The following is a 16554-nucleotide window of genomic DNA, read 5'->3' as shown; positions in this document are numbered from 1 at the left end:
GCTCATGGCGCAGCTGTTTATTTCACTTCTTCCATTGGTTGATAACATTTGATTGTGTCAGGTTTTATGTACTTTCAATATGAAACTTTCTTTCAGACTTATTTAGTTTATTCACAAAATATACTTTTTACGTAGTTACATCAAGAGTCCAAGATCCTCTTGATGTATCATGTACGGTTTCACTGATAACCAAGGTTCATAAATAGTTGTTCATATATATATACATTTCTTGAAATACAAAAAAATTATGCATTATGTTTTTATCTATTCAATTTTGGATACTTCTTATCACTGACTGCAGTAACGGATTTTATTTTATTATTTTGTTTTATTTCATCTTTTGATACATTCTTGAACCAAAATTTGGAAGACATTAACATTTTTCAATTTCTCATTAGATATATAATACGAATTGTATATAGAAAAACCTAAAATTGTTTTGAAATAATTCCGACCAAAATATTTTTTTCAAAAATTTTACATTCGAACACTAATTTTTTTAACGATATGCTAAAATCTACATTTGTTTTCTCATTAACTCTGACATAAATACTCTTCCAGAAATTTTCTAAACATTCACAAGTAATAACACAAGTGGTTATAATCATCTTTTTTCATTACATACATCACATATAGACTGTCGTTTGTTTGTTTCCATTTATATAATAAGTGTTTCGTTTGAAATATGAAATTTAAAAGTTTCCAAGTATATAGTTTTAGCTTATTCTCTTCTGAAAAATGAAAAATAAGGAAATACAATTTCAGTAATTTTTAAGATACATATACATTTGCTTACACCAATTGAGTGTTCAGTTTAAGCTTTACAAATGGATTTGTATAATATGTTAGCTGGACTATTTAAGGATGTACTTAGGTGAGGTTTTGGAATTTGTGTCAAATGTTCGGACTCCTTGGTGTTTTTCCATACAATACAATGTAAAATATTTTGCCCCATAACACCCATTTATTTTTTCATATAAGACTTAATAGCTCACGAAAGGTCATTTACCAAAATTTTAGAAGATTCTTGATTTTCTTTCTTTTGTTTTGAGACCCAAATAATACCAATGCAAATATAAGGTAAAAGTCCAAGTCAGCCTTTTCCCGCCATATTTTAAATTTCAAATATCTCGAAAAGGTGGTCCATGACCTATCAATATTTTTAGCTTATCTTTACCCTTAGTTTATGCTCTACCAGCTTATAGTTTTTTCAACATGTATATGACCCAAACTTCTAAGAGTTTAAACTTATACTTAAATGCTGTACTACCTGTCTCTTTACTTTGGGTCTTCCTTAGAATTCAATTTCACCACTATCCATGTGTATTCATACTGGTAAAATTCCCAAGTTCTGTTTCTACGAAATGAAACATATATAGATCATAGCCGTGAACCAGTAGGTAATCAAAACAAAATATCTATGAATATTATAAACTCCCCAAAAGAGGCGTGGTTTGTGAAACAGCTGTAATTACAAAATGCAACCTATAAAAGCATTTATTCAAAAAATCTTGAAAACACTTTTTCTCACAACAATAGTTTTTATGCCCCACCTACGATAGTAGAGGGGCATTATGTTTTCTGGTATGTGCCTCCGTTCGTCTGTGCGTCCGTCTGTGCCTCCGTCCGTTCGTCCCACTTCAGGTTAAAGTTTTTGGTCAAGGTAGTTTTTGATGAAGCTGAAGTCCAATCAACTTGAAACTTAGTACACATGTTCCTTATGATATGATCTTTCTTATTTTAAATCAAAATTTGACTTTTGACACCATTTTCATGGTCCACTGAACATAGAAATTAAAAGTATGAGTTTCAGGATAAAGTTTTTGGTCAAGGTAGTTTTTGATGAAGCTGAAGTCCAATCAACTTGAAACTTAGTACACATGTTCCTAATTAGTTGATCTTTTTACTTTTAAGGCCAAATTAGATTTTTTACCCAATTTCACGGTCCATTGAACATGGAAAATGATAATGCGAGTGAGGCATCCGTGTACTTTGGACACATTCTTGTTTTATTATGATCATAGCCTAAAATAAAACACTGGATATGCTATTACTGTATATTTTATACCCCAACCCCTGATTCAATTTTTAAACAATTCGAAAACAATTTAATTCTTTAATTAATGTCAGCTTACCCTACATGTATGTGCATGTTTTCTGACATAAAATGTATAGAACCTGTATGATAACAAATTGAAAGCATTTCAGAATTCAATAAATGGAAAGCTTAGTAGTTAATCATTACAACATTCAAGGTTACATAAAGTATCCAATCCACCTTTAGTATCCAGTTCACATCTAACTGTATCTATAAAAAGTCATAATATCTGCCTCAAATGGTCTGTTTAGGAATATGACAGTTTTTGTCCATTCGTTTGATGTGTTTTATCATTTGATTTTGCCATCTCATTAGGGACTTTCCGGTTGGAATTTTCCTCGGAGTTCAGTATTTTTGTGATTTTACTTTGTAGGGCTGCTAATGCTTAAATTACTTGTTTTATGACCCAGGGGTTAGAGCTTTTCCCCTAAGCCCTCATATTTGTTTAATAATTCTGCCGTTTCTGTGATTATGGAATATTTATTAGAATCTAAGGATAGAGTACACTATTGTTAGTTTAATTGAGGTATTTTTGTATCCTGAATATTTTAAACTCCTTAAAAGAGGCTTGGTTTGTGAAACAGCTGTATTTACAATGTCAACTTGTAGGCTAATTTCTACAAAAAAAAATATGCTGAAATAAAGCACTTGTGTCATCTTTAATATCATTGATAAAAAAAATATCAAGTTACTAGAACTCTTACCAATTTTCAAAAATAATGGTTCTATTTTCAAAATTAATCCATTTGTTTTCCCCCTAAACTATCTGTTTTCTTAAATCTGTCAAGGCGATATTTTTTTTTTTTTTTGGTGTATCCACCACCTGATATTACCCAACGGATTTTAATGAAAGTTGATATTAACTGACGTATCCTTATATTGTTCCTTGTGTCCAAAGGAGTAGTTTCAGTAAGACACCTTTTTGGCCCCAAAATATAGCAGTTTTACAAAATTGTTAAAATGTAAACCTTTAGTTATCTATTGGACAGTAAAATGCTTCTGCTACATAAATATGGGCTGTTTTTGACAATACAATGCACATAAATCCTGTACTAGCACCATTAAGTCATGCTAAAGTACTGAAATCCTCATAATTCTAGCATTTTAGTTAAATTTTAGACGGTTTTCGTGTAAAACGAAAGTGGCCGCATTCGTGTTCATCCTTAATATTGAAATGTAAGTTGTATTTTATGATAATACATAACATATATAAAGGTTGAGGATGAACACGGATGCAGCCACCTTCATTTTTTACCAAAAACCATCTGAAAAGTGACATTTTTCGGCATATTAGGTCGATTTTTCATATTTGAGCTTGAATCGGATCGTTTTTAATGACTAAATCTGTTAAAATCTTTCACATAAACTAATTGACTCAAATAAAATAGACACTTCAGTGTTTAAAAAGTGGTCAAAATATTTCGTCAGATGAACCTGAAATTTGAGGCCAAAATCGGTCCTTACTGGACCTACTCCTTTTCGACAATTGATACGTTGTAGATGATTGAAATTCACACTGTCTAATCGATCAACCTCATGCATTGCAATGATTATCTGGTATGGCCTTGCCTCTTCGTAGAAATCACAAAAACCATGTGAATAGAAAGCTTTTATTAATGTTCGTGACCTTTATTCATGATGTCACTGCACCGCTAATCCCAAATGGAATTGGGTGAAAGTAAACATTACTACAGAGTCGATACCTTTGGTAATACCAATATCTTTCTAAATTTATTTTCCACACGAAATACGGTTCAGACGCGCCTTTGTGAGATTTTTCATCAATCAATCAAGAAACAAATGTGAAAAGCTACGCGGGCATCTTTTCCAAAGAAGCACTGAACGAAGCTTCATAGGCAATAGGGTTATATTTTAATGAAACTTGATATTAACTGACGTATCCTTATATTGTTCCTTGTGTCCAAATTTTCGACAATTGATACGTTGTAGATGATTGAAATTCACACTGTCTAATCGATCAACCTCATGCATTGCAAATTATCCGACATACCTTGATGTAATTCTGAAAGTCTCAATTTTCCAGCGAGATCAATGGCAAATCCTTTGATAAGGTCAGAGCTAAACACTATAATTGAAACATTTTAGCCATGCTGCGTCTGAATTGTGATTAGAAGCAATAAGGACTTATTAATTTGCTCTGAAGTTTTGCAGGTGGAAAGGTATCGGAGTCACATGAGTCATTCCTGAGCAAAAGTGATCAGTATGTGTTGAGTATGTGCGATATAAAAAAAAAACTTCTTATGCAAGAATAGGGCGTCATTAACAGTCGTTATTAAAAATGTAAAAGCAAGTTCATGGCCTGATCAATCAGAGCTCAGACATAAACAGGTCCATTTCTGTATTTGACTTAAAGATGTCAAAATATGTATTTATTATAAAAAATTGTTTTCAATTTTAGACTTATCTAAGTCAGAAAATGACAGACTTGTTTAGGTCTATTTCTGTTGATGAAAAAACTTAATTTTAATTGGTGGCCAAAGTACACCACCTATGACAGCAAAAACCTGTCTGAGAGTTCACAAGGACTTGAGCTATCTATGTTTAATTATCTAATTGAACATCCTTACTAAACACAGATGTTTTACCTCATTATTAGTGTGATTCCAGGTGGTTGCATATTGTAAGGTTAATTAACATTATCTCCGATTTTTTAGACTCTCATTCATATTTTTCTTTAGAAGACAAAGCATTGTCTTTCAATGTAGTCATTATTTGATTTAGATGCATGAACTTTTTAGAAATATGCGTGGGTCTAGATCTTGAAGTTAACCAATTTTGGTATCTTATCAACTTGTAGGAGGCGACATTTGCAACTTTTTGATTCTGGTCAATTATTTCTTTTTATTTCTTGCTTAACAATATTTGACTTATTAAAGTCGTATTTTGTCTTGCTTTAAAGGGAGACAAATCCTAAAACTTACAAATTTAGACCTCTATGAGTCGAAAGCAGATTCAGACTTATTTATGTCTGAGCTCTGACTGCTGATTATTTGGTATTGCTTTATTTATTGCCTGATTGTGTTTACTTTAATTAATTCTTGGTCATGGATGCTAAATGGTAAACTGCTTTTCTGTTGAATCTAAATCTGTGTAATTATCTTTACCATTGATGCATCATTTCTTTCACGTACGCACCTCAATATTTGCAGTTTTTCTGTCTTTTTTTAAGGTTGACTCCAATCCTCTGTGAACTTCGATAACACTTTTTTGTACTGACTGCTCACATCCATTTTCCATTTATTTATTTTTCTGGTGACAAACATTGACACAAAATACATCTTTTCTACACAATAACAATCTTTCTTATTCCCGTGTTCATAGGAGTAGACTTTATAGGACTTTCAAAAACTAGCCATTATCCGGGATTTTTTTTTTTCCAAAGGATCTGTTTAACTATATGGTTAATCAAAACTCAAGTAACTTATATACAACCACGTTTATTTCACCATTTTCTACATATGAAAATGCCTGTACTAAGTCAGGAAAATGAAAGTTGTTATCCATTCGTTTGGTGTGTTTGAGCTTTTGATTTTGCCATTTGATTGTGGACTTTCCGTTTTCAATTTTCCCCGGAGTTCGGTATTTTTTTTATTTTACTTTTTGCAGCACAAAACTATTCCAAGTTGAAGTTCAACATCCCTGCTTGTGGACTAGATATTCGTGCTTACTGCAGGGGGCATCATCATTGTCTTGTGATGTATATCTAAACTCATTGTGAAACGGTAGTCTAATTTATAATAACCATTGACATATCTTTTATGTTTTTTTGTTCAAAGACTTATTGAAGAAAATGACTTTATTTTTTAGATTGAGGATGCATGTAGAGATTGCCTTGATAAATATGCTGAGGATGTTTCAGCTGTTGCACGAAGACACATTAGTGATAAGTACGAGTACTTTATTTCAAACACAGAAGATAATCCAAGTGTATTCCAGCTAATACGACAAAATCTCTTAAACTTAGCCACAACAATGAGAACATGGAATATAGACTATCCTATTAAATTCATTCAGTTGGAAAAATGTCTACGAGAGAAAAAGAAGGAGTTACCAATTATTTCCTTTAATGAAATTAAGCAAATATCTACTGAAATACCAAAACCATTAAATCATGAAGAACTTATGTTATATTTAAAATTTCATCATGAACTCAGAGCTTTGGTTTATTTTGAGGATCTTTCAGATTATATCATTTTAGATACTCAATGGTTGTCTGATGCTTTTAAATGTATAATAACAGCAGAGAAATTTCAATCAGGTGCCAGACGGCATCTTTTAATGGATGAATGGAATGATTTAAATATTAGAGGAATATTACATAGTATGGTTTTGGAAAATATATTAGAAACAAATAAAAAAATCTTTAAATTTGAGGAAAAGCAAAACTTGTTTCAACATAAAGATCATATATTGAAAGTCATGGAGAAATTTGATATTATAATATGTCCAACTGTATCAGACAGAGATGCCGCTGATACAAATCCTTGCTATTACATACCGTGCATGGTTAAAGATATACCTGACTGTCCTATACGCAAACAATTTAATGTGACAGAAAAAAACTGTACAAAATCCACTTGGTTATGTTTCAAATTTAAATTTCTACCAGGACATTTAATGAATCATTTGATTGCTTCACTGAGCCGGAAGTACGAAATTGCAGAAGTACCTGTCCGTGGACAAACAAAACGGCCAATAGCTCTTTTCAGAGGAGCTGTCGTCTTTAAGTTTCACAAGACTTCAAAATTACTTGTGATGACATATCCCAATGTGATTCAGATTCAGGTTTGGGATTTTGGGAAACATTGTAACATTGAAAGATGTCTTTTCAAGGACATTGATGATTTTGTTACAAGAGAAATAAACACTATAATATGTAAAAGATTCAAAATGACGACTGTAAAATTTGACAAAATGTTGGGATGTAGCGTTGCAGAACCAGACTGTGTGACAGGATTTTATGAGCAAGATGCAGATTATTTTTGTGAGATGTGTACAGAAACACATATCAATGAATGGTCTGATCATGCACCGATACAGGTAATATATTATTTTAATTGTTTGATAGGAAAGATTTCTTCTCATTCATGTTATTGCATCATTTTTAATATATTAGTCTAGAAGTCATTCTTGCATTTATAAAACATGTGTTGACCACTTGTTCTCACGCTTTTCCTTTGATTCATAAATATTATCCACAGGTACCCGTTTAGCAATTATAAAAAAAATCACTGTCATTTTATTTGGGGGTTTTTTGTGTATTATCTGTCTTTTTGTATTAAATTGGCACAAATATCTGAATGTCTACTATGTTTTTAAGAGTATATATGGATATGTCCCCTCAGTCAGGCTTCAGTTGATTTTAGGTTACTCTTATTGATTTGGTATAATTTTGAAGACTAACATACACTAGATAATTGATATTTAGTTTAAGGATGTTATAAAGTTTTCTTCATTTCCAATTTAACCGCAATATATATTGGGATGTACCTTTAGTCATGCTTGAATGACTTTTAAATTTTGTTTGTTTACTTATTGAAGTCACTTGTGTGATAACAGTTCACACAGGATCGACATACATATAGTCTATGAAGTCAAAAAAGAAAAGTACAAAGGGATATTAAATTCCTTGAGGCAGTTTTTACGCAGGGAAATCACAATTTATCAAATTCCTGTAGTTATAGATTATTGCTGCAACTAGATAACATTGTACATTGTTATGTATGTTTCATTAATTATTTATAAATTTAAGTAAAGTAATGAACATTCAATAGTGGTAACTATTTTTTTATTTTTTTTAGCTGACCAAGATTTCTGAAAAAACTCAACATGTTCCAGGATCTCATCTTTGGGTTGAAAACACCAGTCCAATGCAAAGTACATCCACAAAGGTAACACTCTACTGTTGAAAACATACAACATGTATATAAACTAGTATTATGTAAATATATGTAGTTTTGTATAACTAAATGTGTAGGATGTTTTAGATTAATCATAATTACATGGATAGCATTTATCACTGGTCAATTATTGTTACTATCAGTTATAACGGGTAATCAGATCCGTAATCTTTTTATGGGTTTGAAAACATTATAGAAGAAAAGAGAAAGAAAGAACACCAATAATGATCGACAAGTCAAGTTCTACAAATAATTTTAATGTCCGAAATAAACTGTCGACTTCGTACGCTTATAGAGCAGTTATTAGCTATAAACATGCTAAATATGGATGTTTACCCATTTTTTGTATGTTCGCTCATCATCATGAAAACTATAAAAGATAAGCAGAAACTGTTTACAGCTAAAATGATCATCAGGACAAGATCTACAAATTTGTCAATCTAGCATACATAATTAGTTGACCCCTTGTAGAAGCTAATTGTCCTTGAAGATGTTTAATGAGGTTTTGATGAGTTCAGGTATTTTTGTGCATTTTTGGCAAACACTTTTAGCTTTTAATAAACTACTCGGCAGTCTTCGTATATCTGTATATGGCCTTGCATGATGAATTTTACCATTATTTAGTTTTATTTGGGTTTTTTTCTTGTTTTTTTTCTTCATTGTATGCTAGTAGATTGAGATGTATATCATGTATATTAGAAATTCAAAATGGCCTGAACTCCGAGGAAAAGTTCAAAACGGAAAGTCTGTAATCAAATTATTAGTTTATTATTTATTGACAGAAATTTCTAAAATTGTCAGCTAATAAATTTTGAAATTTAAAAAAAATGTTATGTTTGAACTTCCTCAAAGTTGACTTCAGATAGATTTGGCTATTTTTAGATCCATTTTGGTCATATAGCTCTTCAACTGTTTAGATTCTTATTCATCCTTTGAAGGTAAATCCAGAAAAACGCATGAAATATATATGGTGTTGTTTTCAAATCTCATTGAAATTATATTATAGCTTAATATGCAGTATTAGTTTTGTTCAATTTTGAATGTCGTACGGCGACCAATAGTTGCTTACATCTACTCCATTTGGTGTCAGGTGGATAGTTACATTGGCCTTCATATCTCATGATTGTATGTCTAGTTAGCTCACCTCTTGTTCATTTGTTTATCGCCCAATACAAATTATTTTACTTATTTCAGAGTTACTATGAGTTTTCCAAACTTTGTTTGTTTTACATACCAGCCCTATACATGATTAATATAATGAAACCTGTATGTGAATTATAACTCCTAAGTCCAAACAAATAGAGTGAGCAGAAAGGATAAGTATCATCCACAATGCTTAGTTTTCTGTCAAAATTGAATAATTTCTCAAGGTTTACTAATTATTATATTATATTTTGTATAATTGAACATAATTTATTAATTGCAGGTGCGTGTAAGTGTCAAACGTGGTAAGAGAGATTATTCAAATATTTCTGAAGAGCCACCAAGTAAATGCAATTTGAGAGAGGTATATGATATCACAATAATGTATCCGAAACTATGTATAATAAACATTCTGACCGATATAACATTTAGAAGATTGGTATGATTGCCATTAAGGCAACTCTCGAAAACACATCAACGACACAGAAATTAACAACTATAGTTTACTGTATGGCATTCAGTAGAGAGGAAAACCCATACCACATAGTCAACTATAAAAGGCCCAGAAACGCCAAATGTAAAACAATTCAAACAAGAAAACTTACAGCCTGATTTATGTTCAAAATGATATTAACATGAAAAACAAAATAATATAATATACAACAACAAACGACAGCAACTGGATTACAGGCTCCTGACTTGGGAGAGGCAAACACAGAATGTGGCGGGGATAAACTAGTTCAAGGCACCAATCCTTCCCTAACCTTTTATGGACAAAGGTTTAACATGACAACATAAGAACAAAATATAAAAATCAGTTGAAATGGGCTTAACTCATCAGATGGATGCAAAGCAGAAAAAAACCATCTAGCTAAATCACAGAGTGGACGTGGCAGGGTGCTTTTACATCCCCAAAACAAAAAGAAACTAAGGATGGATATTGGAGTAGCCTTATTCACGATTACGCTGACCTTTTACATACTTTATATAACAATTATTTACTTTTATTATTTGTTTTCAGTTCACCGCAGAGCAGATCAATTTTACAAAGATGGGAATAATTGTGCTTAATATTCTTGCTGATGCTTCTTATGACCTGTTAAAACAAGATATACCAAATCTACGTCCAAGGAGCGATTGTGATATCACATACTTGTACCAGGAGCATTATAAATTAAAAAAGCATGTTCCATCTAAAGGATGGGGAGGGGACTGGCAAAAAATTCAGGTTACAAACATAGCTGTTGGAGATGATATTGAACGTATAAGACTTACAAGGAATGAACTACAACACTCACGGGCAGCTGAACTTGGGGATACACGTTTTAATGAGTTGTGTAAAATATTAACTGATCTCTTACAACGTTTTGATCAACTTAACAAACCAACAAGGCTTTATACTGATCACCTACATGAAATTTTGGCTAAAACTATTTCTACTGAGGACGTTCAATCAATTGAAAATGAAATATTAGGTAAGTTAGAAATCTTAGCCTTTTTAAAAACAGAATTTGTGCACAAAGTTCGTTATGATTGTATCCATTTATTTTTTTACAACAGTATGAAGGTATGCGAACATAAAACATAAGTATTTAGAGAACATTTTCCATTGCATGATAATCAATATAGCTTCTTTTTCTCCTGGTTTAAAAATTGGGTTTCTTTGAAAACTGTTAAAGTAGAACTTAAAACAGAAACTAAAGTTATCTGAGCAGTTGTGATTTATTTTGTTTTCATTTCAGAAATGGATATTGAAGTTGAAATTATTCCAACACAATAGAGAAATAAGCTCAGGCGTATGAATTAACCAGATGAAAAAGTCAAACAAACTGATTATTCATAGAGTTATGGAATGTGATTGCCAAGATGGAATAGAGAAGAAAACTGTCTGTTCATAGAGTTATGGAATGTGATTGCAAACATGGAATAGAGAACAAAGCTGTCTATTCATAGAGTTATGGAATGTAGACTTTTTCACTATAACTTTAGTATAGGTCAATAGAAATCTAGGAAATTTAAACACAAGGTTTATGACCAGAAAAGGAAGATTGTGATTGATTTTGGGAGTTTTGGTCCCAACAGTTTAGGGATTAGGGGCCAAAAAAGGGCCCAATCTTGCATTATTCTTGGTTTTCGCACAATAACTTTAGTATAAGCATTTTCTTGTTTTTTTCGCACTATAACTTTTATAGTTTAATTTAATAGAAATCAATAACTTTAGTATAAGTAGATAGAAATCAATGCAATTTTAACATAAGGTCTATGACCACAAAAGGAAGGTTGGGATTGATTTTTGGAGTTGAGGTCCCAACAGTTTAGGAGCCAAAAGGGGCCAAAATTAAACTTTGTTTGATTTCATCAAAAATTTAACTATTGGGGTTCTCTGATATACTGAATCTAACCGTGTATTTCGATTCTTAATTTTTGGTCTGGTTTTCAAATTGGTCTACATTAAGGTCCAAAGGGTCCAAAAATAAAGTTTGATTTTTAAAAACAAAAAATGAATTCTTGGGGTTCTTTGATATGCTGAATCTAAACATGTACTTAGTTTTTTTTATTATGGGCCCAGTTTTCAAGTTGGTCCAAATCAGGGTCCAAAATTAAACTTTGTTTGATTTCAACGAAAATTCAATATATGGGGTTCTTCAATATGCTGAATCTAACCATGCATTTAGATTTTTAATATTTAGGGCCGGTTATCAAATTGGTTCACATTGAGGTCTAAAGGGTCCAAAATTGAACTTTATTTGATTTCATCAAAAATTGAATTCTTGGGGTTCTTTGATATGATGAATCTAACCATGTATTCAGATTTTGGATATTGGAATACCACAAAGGGATGGTTAGAATTATCTTTGGGAGTTATGGCTCAAACCGTTAAGGAATCAGGTGCAAAAAAGGGGGAAAGGGTTTCCAGGTTATTGGACAATTACTTAAATACAAAACATAATTTAAAAGCAGTGTAAGGTTGGTAATTGAAACTCATTTTAATATCTCACCTAAACAGCTCTTAAATTATATATATTGGAAATTTGCCAAAAACTTTATAATTAATAAATTCCATTGGAAATTTGTCAAAAACTTAAGTTAAATGAACTTCATTGGAAATTTGCCAATATAAAATGTTGCATTGGAGATATCTTTCTTTGTCCAGAATAGTAGTTTTAAAAAATCAACTTAAATCATGACTGTATGACATTTCATATTCTATGTAGTATTTAAATGAGTAGTTATTGTTGAAAACTCCATAAGAAATTTGAATTGAGATCATTTTTGGAATAAGGGAAAGGGGGAGGTTAAAACAATTGGTGGGGTTCAATTTTTCTTATTTCAGATTTCAAAAATTGAAAAAGAAAATTTCTTCAAATATCAAAGGATTAATATTCAACGGCATACTGAATTGCTCAAAAGCAAAAAAAAGCAGTTTAAGTTCATAAGACCACATTCATTCTGTGTCAGAACCTATGCTGTGTCAACTTTTTAATCACAATCCAAATTCAGAGCTGTATCCAGTTTGAATGTTTGTGTCCATACTAGCCCCAACCGTTCAGGGTTTGACCTCTGCGGTCGTATAAAGCTGCGCCCTGCAGAGCATCTGGTTTAGTTTTGAAATATGTTGTAGGCCTTGTCGAGTTATGAAATAAAACACAAAATAAAACATAGGTCACCGTGCTTGTTTTCGAGAAAATTGAGGCTGAAAATTGGGGATTTGGGGATTTGTGCAATTTTGCAAAAGAGTTCAGCAATATTATAAAAATTTTGGAGCAAAAATTCTTCGTCCTAAATTATTAAAATCGGGTTCAATTTGAAGCTGGGATAAGTGACAATAAGGAAAAAAATAAATCCCTACACGAATTACTAAATACATTTTTTCAAGCTTTGCTTGAAATTGCAGACCAGATGCTCAAATTGGTATTTTTGTAATCCAAAAAATATGGAAATGAAGTGTTTCTGATAATGTAATTTTTATCATTTTTCTGCATAAACTGCATTTTGTCATGCTTTCTCCAAATATCAAATAAAAAATATATATGTCACCGTGCTGGATTTTATAATAAAATCGAATCGAAAGTGCACGACGTCCCTGGCAGACTTTTCAACGTAATCACTGCAACATAGTAAAGAAATTTATCCTGTTGAACTTACTTTAAATAAAGCTAATACTAACAATGACCACTGCCCTTTCCTCGATCTTGATATCTATATCACTAACGGAAAGCTGAATACTAAAATTTATGATAAAAGAGATGATTTTTCATTTCCTATCATTAATTATCAATTTTTAGATGGTGACGTTCCCTTGTCACCATCTTACGGTGTTTATATGTCTCAACTTGTACGATTCGCTCGTGTATGTAACAATGTTTTAGATTTTAACGAGAGAAATTTATGTATTACTGAAAAATTATTACACCAGGGTTTTCGATATCACAAACTAGTCAAAACATTTACTAAATTTTATCATCGGTATAAGGACATCATTCGTAAATATAGCTCAACATGCAGACTTCTTATACGTTCAGGTATTTCACATCCACTTTTTTATGGAAATATTCTTTATAAAGCACAAACTGAAAAGTGTCAGTATTCACCTCAAAAACTTACAAAACCTTTGAATAGACTTATTAAGAAGGGATATAGTTACGATACTGTTGTCAGGTCATTAAAGATTGCATATTTTGGCGTTAATATTGATTCACTTATAGGGTCTTTGCATCAGAACTAAACACATTTATTCAAAAAACAGTTGTTGGCATGACACGGGTTATGTTCTTCTCATATATATGTTATGATTGTATGATACTAAACCCCTAACGGGAAGGATTGTGCCTGATGTTCATATGATGAAATCATAATCTTTCCGTCAGTTTAATTGAAGTCGGAGCTGGCATGTCAGTTAACTGCTAGTAGTCTGTTGTTATTTATGTATTATTGTCATTTTGTTTATTTTCTTTGGTTACATCTTCTGACATCAGACTCGGACTTCTCTTGAACTGAATTTTAATGTGCGTATTGTTATGCGTTTACTTTTCTACATTGGCTAGAGGTATGGTGGGAGGGTTGAGATCTCACAAACATGTTTAACCCCGCCGCATTTTTGCGCCTGTCCCAAGTCAGGAGCCTCTGGCCTTTGTTAGTCTTGTATTAATTTAATTTTAGTTTCTTGTGTACAATTTGGAAATTAGTATGGCGTTTATTATCACTGAACTAGTATATATTTGTTTAGGGGCCAGCTGATGGACGCCTCCGGGTGCGGGAATTTTTAGCTACATTGTAGACCTGTTGGTGACCTTCAGCTGTTGTTTTTTTCTATGGTCAAGTTGTTGTCTCTTTGACACATTCCCCATTTCCATTCTCAATTTTATTATAATACATGTAATAATGATGAGATAATCAAATTTTGCTCTTACTCTTGTATAGTCTAGAGGAGAAGACAAGCATGTTAGCCTTGCAGATAATTTGTAGGTCAACTTTGGCGGTAAACAATGTCAATGGGGATACATGAGATTGGGGAGAGAAACGACAGTTTTTATTGTTTCTGTAAAGTTCTGTTTTTAGAATCTTCCTCCAATTCAGCAGCACCTCCATTGATGAGTAATTATACACTAAAATCAAAGTAAATGTTTCTGAACACTTAGAATGTGACATTTAGTATATGATAAGTAGTCTTCTATATAAAAAAAAATTGTGTACCAACATAATTATTGAAATGGTTAAAAAAAAAATTAAAAAAAATGTTGCTTTTTGTAGTTTATACCTATTGAGATTGGGGAGAGCAACTGCAGTTTTCATTCTTTCTGTAAAGTTATGTTTTTAGAATCTTTCTCCAATTAAGGAGCACCTCAATTGATGAGTAATTACCCACTAAAATGAAAGTTAATGTATATGAACACTAAAAATGTCACATTAAGTATATATATGATAAGTAGTCATCAAATAAAAAATAATTTTGCGTACTAACATAATTATTGTAGTGGTAATTTTTTTTTCATTTTTTTTTTTAAATATTGCTTTTTGTAGTTTAAAGCTATTTATTCATGAATTTTACAGATATATCAAAATGTGGGATCTGTAAACAAACTTCACACAGCTTATATCAATCATATTTGATTTTATAAGTACATGTATCCCTGTGATGAGAGTTGTAACTGGGAACTTTATCAATGGAAAATTAAAACTGAATAGATTTTTCAGTCCTCACTTTCTTGAGAATACTGTCACAAAAAATTGAGAATGGTCTTAGCCTGCCGTTCAGTTGTACATAATTAAAATTCTAAAATATATTGTAGTAGTTGTTAAATTCAATTGAATTTTAGATAATTAACTCCCAACTTTAATGAATTGTTTTGATTTAGAAAGTGCAGATCTCATTGCTCCAAATTGTCTCTATGATGAATTATTGACTAAGGAAATGAAATAACAATAAACAACAATTAGTTTCTTTATTGTTAGCCTTTCTATATCTTCTAGCTGTTCTTTTGCTCATTCTTTGTATGTAGACTATCAGAAGATACCCCCCTAAAAATTGAAACAATGGCCGTCTTTTCCCGCAGAGCTCTTCAGCTCTTTGATTTTAAGCTATGATCATAAAAACATGAATTTTATGATTGTTTTATTTAATTCACCTGTGCACTTTATTGTGGAACCTCGTGTTATCATGAATGATAAGTTTTATTGAGTGATACAATTGCTGAAGGAATAACACATGATATGCAGTTAGCCAATCAGAATAAAGTATTATAATGAAACATACATCTAATGTAATTATACTGATATATACCGTGACAGTAGTTTATATAGGCAGCAGTGACGCGATGCATGAACCTGCATTACGTTATTATATAATATATTAGTGTTTTTTAAAGTCCGACAGGAAATTGACAGAATACCTGGCCTTGTGATTGTCACTTTACAATAACTCTGGTAATAAACATGCTAAATGATATTTTGAAAACTGTTTTTACATGGATCACCGCTAGTTTGACTTTGAACTATGAAAGACTGACTATAGTTGTCAGGAGTCCTTTTGTGCTAGTTAATGTTTTTCATGGGTATCATTTGCGCCACTTTTTCTTTCAAATATATCAACTTTTTCCCGCCAGTTTACTTGTGACGCAGTTGTATCATACATACGATTAACAAATATTTGATACGATCCATAAGTGCTGAAATCCCATTTACCACAAGACGTACAACTAATGGAGCAGAGGCATTCTACAAATATTACAATGAACTTTTTATGGATCCCTATCCTTCAATATTTTTGTTTTTTTGACAAAATAGGCAAGTGACAAGCTACTACATATATTAAATTGCGAAATACTCATGCAGCAGCAGTTAGAAGAAAACGGAAAAGAAAAGATCGGAACTGTGTGGTTTTCTAACATTTTT

General features: G+C 31.7%; 1 protein-coding gene across 1 annotated transcript in view; it reads left to right on the top strand.

Moving 5' to 3' along the window:
- LOC134690190 (uncharacterized) overlaps positions 1 to 11369 on the top strand; it is a 51246-nt gene extending 39877 nt beyond the window's left edge. Inside the window, exons 11-15 of the mRNA XM_063550167.1 lie at positions 5927 to 7159; positions 7921 to 8010; positions 9446 to 9526; positions 10184 to 10637; positions 10905 to 11369. Of these exons, the coding sequence (XP_063406237.1) occupies positions 5927 to 7159; positions 7921 to 8010; positions 9446 to 9526; positions 10184 to 10637; positions 10905 to 10942 (1896 nt within the window). The 3' untranslated portion in view covers positions 10943 to 11369. The remainder of the gene's footprint in view (positions 1 to 5926; positions 7160 to 7920; positions 8011 to 9445; positions 9527 to 10183; positions 10638 to 10904) is intronic.
- Positions 11370 to 16554: the final 5185 nt, after the last annotated feature.

This window comes from Mytilus trossulus, chromosome 11, assembly GCF_036588685.1.
Source record: "Mytilus trossulus isolate FHL-02 chromosome 11, PNRI_Mtr1.1.1.hap1, whole genome shotgun sequence".
NCBI lineage: Eukaryota > Metazoa > Mollusca > Bivalvia > Mytilida > Mytilidae > Mytilus > Mytilus trossulus.
Note: the sequence above shows the minus strand (reverse complement) of the source record. Positions and strands in the feature narration are given on the sequence as shown.